Below are 13,898 nucleotides of genomic sequence, written 5' to 3'. Positions count from 1 at the left end.
TCCAAGATCTGCCGTAGTGTGAATATTTGGTGGATAGTGGACTTTCATGTGAATCACTATGTTTAAATTTTAAAAAGTTTTATTTCAGCACGGTTTTGCTATTGACTCATTTGAAAGTAAAAAACAATTTGACTGTATTTATACTGACGGAAGTAAGGTGTTTCGTGTTTCACAAACTCTCAACCTTGGTCTTAGACAAAATGTTCTTAAAATGAAAACAATCGTATTTATTGTATAGAAGATCATAATTTGTACTTTTCAATGGTTGCAATTCAAACAAAGTTAACTGTGGAATTCGGCAAGGCAGTTATTTGGGTCCTATTCTCTGTACTTTATTTATAAACGATTCAACATCTGTTTAAAAAAAAACCTAAGTATATCAATTATACCGAAGGTGTTACAGTTTTTCAGAACTCTTTCAAGTTTTCTTGATTGCAAAGAATTGCAAACTTAACACGTTTTTCGATTGGTATGTTCTTAACTGTTTACTTTTCTAAACGTTGATAAATGTAAAACTATAAGCTTTAAGAGAAAGCTTTCTGTAATTTCTTTGAATTATTTCTTAGAGTGTAGTGTCCGTGGCACGATGGTTAATGCTTTTGACTGTCATCCTAAAGGTATTGGGTTTGATGCCATCTGAAGTTTTTTTTTACGGGTACTGCCTCTTTCGAGGTTTTGACAAGTTCTCCAAGAGTAATTCTTGTTATGAAAATTGCTTTCTCAAAATTAGCTGTTCGGCTTAAAACTGCAGATCCCCTCCATTACTGACAACAGGAATCGTTGATAGTCGTAAGTCGCTAGGCCCTAGTTTTCAACGTTATGTTGCACCACCTAATTTATTTATTTATATGCTTGAGTATCATTAACTTACGTTAATGAAATGTTTATATTTGGTGTGTTATTCGATAAAACATTAAAATTTTCACAAGGCAATACTCAATATCTAATAAGGCTAATTCAATTCTTGGTTGAATAAGTAGGGAATGGAAATAATTCTCTGATCCTTGTTATAAAGCAGCTTTTTCTAACATTTGTTCAGCCAGATTCTAATTACTTAGTGCACTTTTTTCAAAGTTATTAAAGTTTTAATTGATATTGATGAATAATTCCACTTTTTTTAAAAATTACCTGTTGAAATTATAGGTTTTAGTATTGAACTTAATTTTGTTCAACTATTGGAATATATCAATAATTTTTAATGGAAAAGAACTTATTCTGCCAAAAAATGTTTTACTACTTTGAATACATTTTATTTTATTTATTTTAACTTCTATTCTATGAACACACTCGTTAGAAAAATTGTTAACACAAAAACTCTTTGGGTTGGTCACTGTATAAGTTTATTTAATTATATTTCTTTTTACACTGATGATGTTACCCTCATAATTTAAACAAAGGAAATATCTTTTGTTCTTATATTTAAGACTCTTACCAAACCAAAATGTATTGTATCAATCTTTTGTGCCAACGAATTCCTCTATTCATTCATACAGTAATTATAATTTTTATGAGGGTTCCAAAAGAACAAAAAAAATATTGACAAAAGCATCATCTGTGCCATTTATGTAAAAATTAAATTATTTTCCACATAAAAAGGAAAATTTATGGAGAAAATGAAAAGGATTTCTATAGCGAATATTTGAGAGAATCCTTCCATTAAGTTCTTTCGATTTTTTAATCTCTTCTCGTACCTACTCTGTCGTTCCATTGAACCGAAAATTGTAATTCCCTTAGAAGAGATGGGGGTACGAGGTTTATTTAATCAAAAATGAAAATTATACTTAAAAGTGCAAGGATCCTTTTTCCTTTGTTTAAATAAATTTTGCTCTTTTCGGGAGCTTCCATTGTTCTTATTTTTAAAATGGAAGTGGCAGTATTAAAAGGTCAAATAAATAAATTAATAGAAAATCAAGTTCTTCAAGTAGAATAAAAAAATAAATGTTTGATTTTTAATTCTTTATGTTTGACTTGGCACACATGATTGTCAAGGATAAGACGGCAGGAATTACTTTTAGCATCATTTCAGTCGTTAATTGAATTCTTTATAATTCAATTATTTGTGTTTGCTTGACTTGAATTTCAATGGTTCAGCAGGGAAGCCTTTAGGTGATGCTCACAAATGTCAAAGGCAGACAGTAGTTACCATATAGCAACGGCAACTTGCATTCAGAAAAAGAAAAACATACATTCAAAGGAATTTTAAATGTCTCATTTTAAAAAAGAAATGCATGTTCCCGAAAGCAATTTTAAAATAAATTAAAAACCAACAAATTATACAAATTTTTTCTCGAAAATAGAAAATATCAAGTTAATTTAAATAATAACCATTTCTGTTTAAAAATATAATCTCGAGGAACCACGTACGTTGCTGAGTTCCCATGTGAAATAGCGATGACACTGCTATTTACAGTTCAATTAATTTTGTCGTGAGAAAAAGAAGGATCTACAACACGATCTGAACAAAAGTTAAACCTAAACTGACAAAATTAGAGCAATCTTTTTTATTCTGCGCTTTACCACTTAGGTTGCTTAAAATAAACAATAGCTGAATTTGACATTAAATTTTATATTACTAACCATAATATGCAGACACTGTGTGAGCACTAGGCAAAGGAGAAAGGGTTTTAACGGAGATGTCGGTGCATATTGGTTTTGAATTTCTGAATATTGCAAAACTCTGTATTTTACAGTACGGCCGAAGTTGGACTCGAGGGTATACTGATGAGCATTGTAAGAGGCTTAAGTAAGTCGCAGGAGCACCAGCCCAGAGATTCAGTTATACTCAAGCTTTGGACATATATAAGTCAGAAGGGGTTGCATCGCCTAACGAAACCCAACAACCTTGCGGTATTTTTGGTGACATCGCGTATGTGATCGTTCCACAAAATTTGGTTGGCGACACACATGCCGAGCATATCGAGACGTTCAGTCTAATTGGTGCAAGGGCCATCCATGGATTATGACAATGGGGTATATCTCGCTCTAACGATACAGGACAGCATTGCGTTTTCAAAGCATTAAATTCCACGCGGTTTTTTAATCCCCATTGAACAATTCTGTTTAAGTCGGAATTTTATGAGCTTATCATATTTTGTCGTTGCAGTTCCACGTCCGAAGAAGAGGGATGTGAGTCTGAAAACGAATATGAAAAGCTAAGAGTACTATCGTCAGCGAAACAATGATTTGGTTAAGATGTTTCAGACAGGAGATCATTAATAGAAATGAGAGTGTTGGAGAAAGAACAGAGCCCTGAGGTACAACAGCATTTAATTTGTGTTTTTCAGACTTTAATCCATCCAATTCTACTTGTATTATTCGATCCGAAAGGTAATTACTAATCCAATGAAGAAGGGATTGTTTATTTGTTTATACATGAAAACCGAAACACGCATTTTCGATAAAAGAGCCTGATGCTAAACCCTATCAAATGCCTTTGAATTATCAAATGCAATAATATTAATTTCTCCAAAACAATGTAAAGATTTGCTCCGCTGTTCGGTGAGATGAACTATGAGATCAAAAGTAGACCTAATGCCTCGAAAACTATACTGACGGTAATTAAGAAGCTTTTGATCTTCAAGATACTACTTAAGCTGATAATTAATTAGCGTTTCCATGACTTTGGAAAGAAGGGACGTAAGTGCAATCGGTCGGTAATTAGACGGTAAGGAAGATTCGCCTTTTTTGGGTATGGGATGGACAAATGCAATTTTCCATCCTCGGAACTAGACCTGAGGAGAAGGACAGATGAAAAAGCTTAAGCAGTGGTTAAAGAACATCTCTTCAGAACAATAGCGGAGATACCGTCCGGATCAACGGATTTATGTGTGTTTAGATCTCTAAGAACTCTTGCCACAGTACGAGTAGGTACAAAGATTGGTCCCATAGGATCACTAACTTGCTCAAGTACCGGCGGAATCATAACACTCACTTGCAGCAGAGAAAAGAATAGAAGATTAGCTTTCTCTAAAGAGCTAATAAAAGGAGTGTCATTGAAAACGAGCGTAGGCACCGTGGAAGTGGAGGAATTCCTCATGTTTTTTACAAATGACCGAAAATGTTTACTGCCTTTGGGACATTGCAATATTTTTTGGCATAATTTTTGGTCACGTAAAAATTTGGTCCGTCGAATATAGGCGTTACAGGCCTTCATGGCTTCTTTGACCTTTTTCCGGCTTTGCTTAGAAGGGTTGGCTTTGTATCAACGGAAACTTAATTCTATGGCCCTAATAATCTCTTTACAGCTAGCATCAAACCAATGCGTATTCCTTAGGTCTTATGCTTTTAACCCTTTTCGGCATAAAAGTTCTTATTCCCAGGTGAATTTAACTTGTGATCAACGTCACTAGCATAGTGACCAGTTAAAGATCCTGAGGTTATTATTGCGACCGCCCAGTTGGCTTTCTCGTATTGCCAAACTGTTCTTTTAGGAGCTCTTTCTTTCACTGAACAGTTTTGACACGAGAAATTTACTCATATAACTCAATGGTCAGATGTGCCTAGAGGAGATAGAACACTATTGCACTTATAAGATCTCCTGCATTTACGTTATGTTTCAACATTGCATATGTAATTATATTTCCTCTTATTATGCCTAAAAACATATGTTTGTCTTAATTAACTTAATTTTTTAAATTTATTTTCAGGTTATCCATGGCGTACACACAGAGCCCGTCCACGTGATACGAAAACGAAGCATAAGTCAACCATTAAGGATTTTGCTGTTTTACGATGAATCCGTTTACAGGTTAGTTAAGAATTTTGTATTTTCCATAAATCAAATTGATTTTTACATATGCACATTTAAAATTACAGAATGCATACAGAGCAAATAGTTAACTGCTTTATTTTTGTTGTTCTTATATAATTTGTTTACCATAAAATGAAGCTACAATGTCGGTATATGGGTTCAACGAGAGCTGTACTAATTGAATTTTGTTAATATTGCGGTTATTATAAAAACTCAAGGCAATTAGTGGCTGTAATTTTGCCTTGTTTAAAACTTACTTCTATTTTATAAAGGGTAATATTTTAGCTTCATGAGAAGTGTTTTATGGTTGTTGTTTAAGGTTCAAGAGTCAACTGAGTTGACATTTCTATTCAAAAAATTATTGCCATTCATCATGAATCGTTAAACGCCACAACAAAACCACACAATTCTGAAAATTTACTTTGAGAAAGAAAAGTCTTTTTTTGCAAAGCCAATTTAATTGACATAATCGGCATTGTGAGCTAGCAATTCCTGCAGTTATCAATCGTTTTCGCAATAATGGGCTCATAATTAGCAAAGACAATCATAGCATTAAAACAAAAACTAGGTGGTGCAACACCTCATTAAGAACCAGGACCTAATGACTTACAACTCTCAAGAACCAAGGCCTAGTGACTCTTACAACTCTCGAGCATTCCTGTGTGCGAGTAAAGGTGACTTAAAGTTTACATGCCGAATACGAACGGCTAACTTTAGATATCACTTTTCATGACAAGAATTACTCTTTAGGACTCGCAAGAGGCGTTTACCGTGAAAAGTATTGACAATTAGACTGATCGTTATATTTAAAAAATAAATTCCATAAAATAGTTCGCCATATTTTTGTTTTAAAATAATTCCTTCAATATTTCTGTTTTCTATTATTGTTAAAGGATATCAAGCTTCCTTAAAAAATACACCCGATATATGCAAGTGCATAAAAAACCTTATCCCAATGTGTGCTCATTTGTCCTAGCCAAGTAATCTGTCACATTAAAAACCAACAAAATCCAAACTTACAAAATGTGTCAACAAGTTAAACATAATTGAAAAAATAAACGCCCACATACGGATACCACCTTCTCAACATGTTTAAAGTTACAAAACCATTGGTTTCGGACAAATTATTTTAAACTAAAAAACTTTTCTTGTTGGAAGAAGTTTCTGTCCTTTAAACAAGTCAAATGAAGTCTTAAACTTTGTTCTTATTTAAAAATACAATATTTTGAAAGGACACATGTACAATTCATTCGTGCTTGCATTTTTAAAATACTTACAAAAATATAAGTCAAGAACTTTTTTGGACAAAATAATTAATCATACCAAGCGGATGTGGGAAGTTTGGGTTTCATTCATTGTTTTTTTTAAGTTTAATTAAATTTTAACTTTCAATGTTTTATGAACTGATATATTATGAAGAATGTTAGTTATAGTTTTAAAGATACATTAATGTTTTACTTTAACTATTGTTTCTTTTTTCTAACTTTTCATAAAACATTTCCAATCATGGCCATTCGGAGCTAGTTTTTAACATTCTTATGATATAATTATCAAAATGTATGCAGCCTATTCATCGGATTCTGTTACCGATACGTATAGCTCTTGTATAAATTGATTCCTAACAAGAAACGATGTTTGAAGCTTTGTGATTTTAAGCATGTAATTTTCTTCAAATTGTTTTCTAAAATGCCAAGGATGTGCCATGTTACAGATGGGCTAACGTATTTATTAAATTAAAAACAAAACAGACAAACTGTTACATGCCCTCTTACCAATATTGCTTTGAAAATCACAGTTTTCCTCAATATTGCACAGCGAAGATGTGATGTGGTAAAACCATTCTATCACCGACGACGTTTGATGTTTGTTTCATATTAAATCTAACCATGTGACCAATTTTAAAATATTTGCATTTAATGTTGAGTTTAAATTTCATACAAGTTGTTCTAGAGAACACTTGCACGTTCAGCACGAATTATATGTACTTGCTTCAAAGGTTCAAGGATACAAAAATATGTATATTCGGTATCGATGATGTGATGCGTTCAATAAAAAACAACCTTATTTTCCTTTCTTCTTCTACCCTTGAAGAAGTTCGTTGCTGATGGAAATGTAACCTTTTGGGTTTCGCCAAGTGATCCATTAGAGGATGCAATTTTCCTAACAAATATCGAAGAATTGTTCGTAAACAAAACGGTTAGCGGTGAGGATTTTAATCAATTTGGAAATATGTTAACAATTTTGTTTCTTAAACGAAGAACGAAAACTACTGCAAAATTAGAAAATTATTTTATTTTATGGTTTGGTTATATGTTATACATTCAAGGAATCGATTTCTTGAGGAAGTTTAAAAGGAGTTGAGTAATATATTTGGTAAATGGCTTCATTTTAATAATCTTGTTGTACTTATGCACAAGAACATAATTCATGGTATCTATAGAGTCTACTTTTCGTGAATTTAATGCTTTGTCTGATTCCATCAAAAGAATTGTTTTGTCCTATCCTCGCATTGAAATCGTTGTTTCGGGTTATTTCAATGTACAGAATTCTTCATGGCTTCAACATTCAGGCCAGAAAACACCCGATGGATTGTGTGCTGAAATCTTCGCTGAGTTAAATCACCAAACTCAGCTGATCAACGAGCCCACCCGCATATCGAACGTGGAAGGTCGAGTAGAAAACACAAGAATTGTTTCTAACCTCTGACCCTGATAAATACACTGTTAGTGCTCTATCTCCTCTAGGCACATCTAGACCATTGTGTCATATCACCAAATTTCTCGTGTGAAAACTCTCCAGTTAAAGAAAGAGCTCCTAAGAGAACCGTTTGGCAATACGAAAAAGCCAACTGGGACGGTCTTAATAATTACTTCATGATCTTTAACTGGTCACTATGCTTCCTCGATAGTGACGTTGATGCCGGCGCTGATATGATCACAAGTTTAATTCTCCTGGGAATGAGAACTTTTATCCTGAACAGGGTTAAAAGCTATAGACCTAAGAAAAACGCATGGTTTGACGATAGCTGTAAAGAGGTTATTAGGGTCAAAGAATTAAGCTCCCGTTGCTATAAAGCCAACCCTTCTGAGGAAAGCCGGAAAAAGTTAAAACAAGCCAGGACGGCCTACAACGCCAATATTCGAAAGACCAAATTTGTACATGACTAAAAATGACGAAAAAAAAATACTGCAATGTCCCAAAGGCAGTACAAAATTTTTGGTCATATGTAAAAAATATGAGAAATTCTTCCTCTTCCTCGGTTCCTACGCTCGTTATCAATGACACTCCTTTTATTAGCTCTTTAGAGAAAGCTAATCTTCTATTCTTTTCTACGCTGCAAGTGAGTGTACTTGAGCGAGTTAGTGATTCTATGGGGCCAATCTTTGTTCACACTCGTTCTGTGGCAAGAGTCCTAAGAGATCTAAACTCACATAAAGCCGCTGTTCTGAATGGTATACCCGCTATTGTTCTGAAGAGGTGGTCTTCAACACTGGCAAAACCACTGCGTAAGCTTTTTCATCTGTTCTAGGTCTCGTTACGAGTGGATGGAAAACTGCATTTGTCCAGCCCATCCCCAAAAAAGGCGACCTCACCCTCTAATTATCGACCAATTGCGCTTACGTTCCTTCTTTTCAAGGTGATGGAAACCTCTGATTAATTATCAGCTTAAGAAATATCTCGAAGATCGACAGCTTCTTAATGACCGACAATACGGCTTTCTTAGCAATAGGTCCACTGGTGATCTCATCATTCATCTCACCGAACAGTGCAGTGGAGCAAATCTTTTCATCGTCTTAGAGAAAGTTAGGGTTTGGCACCAAGCTCTCTTATAGAAAATGCGTGCATTCGGTTTTCATGAATCCCTGTTTCATTGGATTAGTAATTAAATTACATTTCGAATCGTTCAATGCAATTAGCACTGGATGGATTAAATTCTGAAAAACATAAAATAATTGCTGGTGTACCCAAGGGCTCTGTTTTATCTCCAACACTCTTCCGCGTTCTTATTAATAATCTTCTGACTTCTATCTCCAACACTCTTCCGCGTTTTTATTATTGATCTTCTGCCTGCTCTTAGCTTTTCATATTCGTTTTCAGACTCACATCCCTCTTCTTCGGATGTGGTACTGCAACGACAAAATATGATAAACTCATTAAATTCCGACCTAAACAGCTTTGTATAATGCGAATAAAAAACCGCGTGAAATTTAATGCTTCGAAAACCTAATGCTGTCTTGTATCTTTAAAGCGAGATGTACCCCCCCTGCCATTATCCATAAATGGCACTTGCATCGAGGAAACTGAACATCTGGATATTCTTGGTATGTGTATCACCAACCACCTTTTGTGGAACGATCACATACGCGATGTCGCCAAAAATGCCGCAAGATGTTTGGGTTTTCTAAGGCGATGCAAGAAGTTTTTCTCCCCCTCTGATCTGGCTGTTATTTACAAGACTTATATACGTCCAAAGCTTGAGTATAACTCCCATCTCTGGGCTGGTGGTCCTGCAACTTATTTAAACCTCTTGGATAGTATCGAAGCATTTTAGTTTCGAGAAAAAAAGTACTGATTCCAAATCCAAACTCTAAATTTATCTATTTGCTCCAGTTTTAAAAACACCTGTATTTAACATCATCCTTACATTTCCTTATACGAGTATATTTCACATCATGATATAATAGAAATGTTTAGACAGCAGATTTGTTTCAAGAACCAAACTGTTAAAAGCCATTAAAACAAAAATGGTTTAGCGATTCTTTAAGATTTTTGTAAGATAGGTGAACCATAGGTAGAGCATTTAAATTGATTGGTGATATTACCATCAAACGATTATTTACTTTGCTTGAACATCATCAAATGTTTCTGTCTCACCCTCTTTTACCGTTATTTTAACGGTTGCACTCCTCCATTTAAACTGTAATACTCGCGCTTCTAGGAATGCTCATCAATATACCCTTGAGCCCAACTTCGGTCGTACTGTCAAGTACAGAGATTCGTTCTTTAGCCGTACTACATGAATGTGGAATGCTTCGCCACACTCTGTCTTTCCCAGCCATTGCAATATTCAGGAATTCAAAAGCAATGTGGACCGCCACTTCGTTTTAACCCCTCTCTCCCTTTCCTAGTGCTCACACTGTGTCTACATAATAAGGGTTGTATCATCACCTTGGGTATGTGCCACTGATTATATAAATAGGGCATAAATATACGGTAAACATACTTTTGCAAAAACAATATTTATCAATACATTTCCTGCTTGAATGCATATTATTTCTTAAATGTCAAATTAAACTTAAAATTAAAAGTCTATAACATTACATTCAACATTTAATTCTTTTTCTTTCAGATTAGATGAAGATAAATTCGAACTTATCAACGTAAGTTTATTCTTTTTTTTTTAGTTCAAAGAAAATTTATTAAATATAAAATCACAAATTTTTTCAGAATACTGTATTACCAGAAGCAGTACAATTTTGGGAACAAGCGTTGATGGTTCGTGAAACTAAAGGGATCATACGTTTAAACAGGTAATAAAATAAAATACTCATTTAGTTTGATTTTAAGGGAGCTGTCAAAAAAATAATTGCCAATTTGCCGTTTTTCACTTTTATTTTGTGAGATTGAATAGTTAATGTCTTCAACTTCTAGAATAAAGCTTTCTGTTTTTGCTTTGTGAATGAAAAATTGATTTCTCGATTATAATTATTCCAAGAAGATATATTTTTTTTGTTTTAAGGTTAGAATACCTCTAAAACTTTATACGTGATGAAGCAATTCGAACATTTCGTTCTTAGCGACATTGGACTTTTGTTCTGTGTATAATACAATTCAAAACAATTTATTTTTTGAAAACCCATTCAAAGAACCTTTTTCTATAATGAATGAGATGTTTACGATTTTGCTTTAATCTAAGACACTTTAATCCTTTAATCCGATTAAAAATAGAAAAATTAACAAGAATTTGCCTTTTTTTCTTGGAAACAAACAAAAATACTCCTAATTGCTTTATTTTGTGATAATCCTAAGCAATTATCAAGTCGAACCCTTTTTTTCAAAGCCTAAAGCTGACACCTAATGCTTTTTAAAAGTTATATACATACATATGTACAAATTGTATACATCGCGCTAATGTAACCTTTTTAAAAATAGTTAACTTTTTTCCCTATGAAAGCATTAAGTTGATATAATCTTATACTTAGATTAGGGCATCTCATCAACTGGGCTTTGACAAATCGATTTCAATTAAATAATTAAGTATAAACGCAACAGTTTTAAATATATGTACGTATGCTTGCTTGTTACACGATGTATAAAGTTTGCTTTTCTTCAATTTTTATTGCATTTTTTTACGGTTTAACCTTAAAGACATTTCTTTTCAAAGCGAAAGAGTAATGCAGCTTCTTTGTGCAGATAAAAAGCTTTCCTTAGAAATTGTGCTTACTTTTAGATTTTCGGTTTTTATTTGTTTTGAAACACTTTCTGAAAGTCGCTTGATATATCAAAAGATATGCACTGTAGTACTCCACTTTACTTGTATATACTATACATATTTAATAATAACGTAATCAGTGTCTATAGGTTCCTGGCCTGTCCTACTATGAAGGACCTCCTTTGATATTCGGTTTGTCCAGAATATCCTTGGGATGTTATAAAGACATCTCTTCACAAAGATTTGCAGCTTTCTTGTAATGGTTGAAGTAAACTTCCAATTGCTGCACCCGTCAAGAAGCACGGTTTCGACATTTGTGCGAAACATTCGTAGCTTTGTTCTTAAGCTGATAGAGTTATTCCTCCAAATTTTCGACCACATACTGAACGCAGCTTTTGCTTTTAAGATGCGCAGATGACGTCTTGTTCGGTTCCGCCATTGATGGAGACGATACTTCTAACGTATTGAAAGCTCTTAACTTTTTCAACCGGTTGCGAGGAAATATTTATTTGAGAAGATGTTCCGGTTCCGAGGCTGATCGTTTTTGCTTTGCCGAAATTAATTTTCAGTCCCACAACTTCTGCTTCTCGCCCCACACTTGTTGTCATTTGATTTGGATCCATGATCGTCCGCGTAATCAAAGTGCTTTAAATAGGATGTCAAAGTTCATTGGATCCCTCCATCGCTTATCACCAACAAAAACAATATTGGCGACAAAATACAGCTCTGTTTGACTCCGCTACAGATTTCAAAATCATCTGACTACATAACATCGTGCAGAACGTGACACTTGGACCCATCATAATATGTTGCTTTAATAATTGCAATTAGATTTACTCCCTGTCAACGCTATCAAAGGCCTTCTCAAAGTCGATGAGCAGCTGGTGTAGTGGTGATCAATACACGAGGATCAAGCGCGGAATCCTGCTTGTTCGGTATCGAATGTGGCCTCAAAGTGTTCTCTGATGCTGTTCAGTATGTTTTTTGCTATTACTTTTGCAACAGCAGGTAGAACGCAAATTCCTCTCCAGTTTTCGCACTTTATTAGATCTCCTTTTTATGGGAGCTGGACGATAATAGCCTTCTTTCACTCATCGGGGAAGTTTTCGGTGGTCCAGGCTTCTTTTATTAACGGATGCGCCAATGCATTGATGTCACTGCGCACACTGCGGGGAACCTCTATCTTTTTCATGTGGTACGAGGACTCCAGCTCATTTCTTTCTTGATAGTTCTCATTTCTTGAGACAGGGGGTCCCTAAATTGTTGACGGGTTTTGGGATCTTTTAGACTAAATAAAAATTCAACTTCGATTTGGGGGCTCTTGTTATTCCGTTGGATCTTCGAACAGTAGCTGTACGCAATAAAGGGAAGGTATCATTAAGTGATGGTCACGGGCAAGTCCAAGAGACTGCTTCTAAAGCGTCGACTAATCGCGAATTGGTAAATTTGGTTGGAAGACGCTTGCCCGTCCGTGGACACCCAGCGTTCAAATATAGTCCAAGGCCATTGGCGTTGCAGAAGTCAATGAACCACTCACCATTATCATTGCAATTGCCGACACCACGAACACCCATCACATACCTTAGCCCGTTGTTGTTACTGCCAACGTTAGCATTGAGGTCTCCCATAACCAAAATAATATCTCCGCGGGGAGTATTGTTGTAGGCGGATCCTAGTTGACTATAAAAGCATTCGTACTCTACTCTGAAACCGAGCTTTGATAAGCCTTTGCCTAAGGGGCTCCCACGAAATAAGGCTTCTGGTTGCCGTTCTTGTAATGAGTAACTCAACTCCAGCTTCTCGAGCGTTACCTGGATCATGACCAGAGTAGTGCAGTACAGTGTTACATGTCAGTGACGTGATTTGTACTTGCCGGATCCCAACCATCGCACTTCGCTTAACCCTAAGATATCTATCCTGCACCGCATAAATTCTCTCTCTAATTGAAGAATCTAGCATTGTGCGGACATTCCAAACACCAATCTTTGTCCTGGTTCAATTGCCAAAAGTCGGCAACGAGTTATCATTAATTATCCCAGGCGTAATTTCGGTTTCAATAGCGGGATGGAGTTCAGTTACGAAGAGCGCTTATCTCCGTAACCTATTCTGAAGAGTCAGGAAACTTTGCCCTTGCAATTTAAGCTAATTTATGTATATAGTATATAGGAATACACAAATCATTGCCCGGGAGACACCACGAGGAGGTAAAGCAAGAACTTCAACATGTCAAGAAAGTTGAATTGCTGACCTAAACCAAGTTTTAGGGAATCACCAACTAACCGGTCTGCCATGCCGCAGGCACCACGATAGATCATATATTCAGGCCGCTAAAAAAAATCAGCCTCTCACATTTCGTAAAGGACTCAAACTGGATTCACAGAGCTTATAAGAAAGCCTCAAGATTGATATGCTACCAGAATAGGCCATTAAACTGGCCATTACGGACAGCCACTTTAACCTAAGCTTACCTTATTCTAATATAGCTATAATTATATTTTTATTTAAACCCCATTTTAAGAAAGCTTGAATATGCCCGTGAAGTTACACCGACATTAATAATTCTAGAAAGAAAAACACTAAGCATAGTACCAGACGGGTTCATGCTACTCATTTTATTTTTCAACTAAAAATTAAAATGATAGTATTTATTGTTTAAGTTTATTCATGTTCAATATAGTTTTTAATTCTGTCCTGTTTTTTGTGTAGTCTGCATAC

At 35.1% G+C, this 13,898-nt stretch overlaps 1 protein-coding gene across 2 annotated transcripts in view; it reads left to right on the top strand.

Annotated features, from left to right (window-relative positions):
• LOC129938867 (leishmanolysin-like peptidase) overlaps positions 1-13,898 on the top strand; it is a 167,027-nt gene that overhangs the window by 139,330 nt on the left and 13,799 nt on the right. For both annotated transcript variants that reach the window (XM_056046674.1, XM_056046673.1), the window contains exons 2-4: positions 4,647-4,747; positions 10,101-10,131; positions 10,199-10,281. In XM_056046674.1, coding sequence (XP_055902649.1) covers positions 4,647-4,747; positions 10,101-10,131; positions 10,199-10,281 — 215 coding nt within the window. The remainder of the gene's footprint in view (positions 1-4,646; positions 4,748-10,100; positions 10,132-10,198; positions 10,282-13,898) is intronic.

Source organism: Eupeodes corollae, chromosome 1 (genome assembly GCF_945859685.1).
Source record: "Eupeodes corollae chromosome 1, idEupCoro1.1, whole genome shotgun sequence".
Taxonomy (NCBI): Eukaryota; Metazoa; Arthropoda; class Insecta; order Diptera; family Syrphidae; genus Eupeodes; species Eupeodes corollae.
This window is presented reverse-complemented; position numbering and strand designations above follow the sequence as displayed.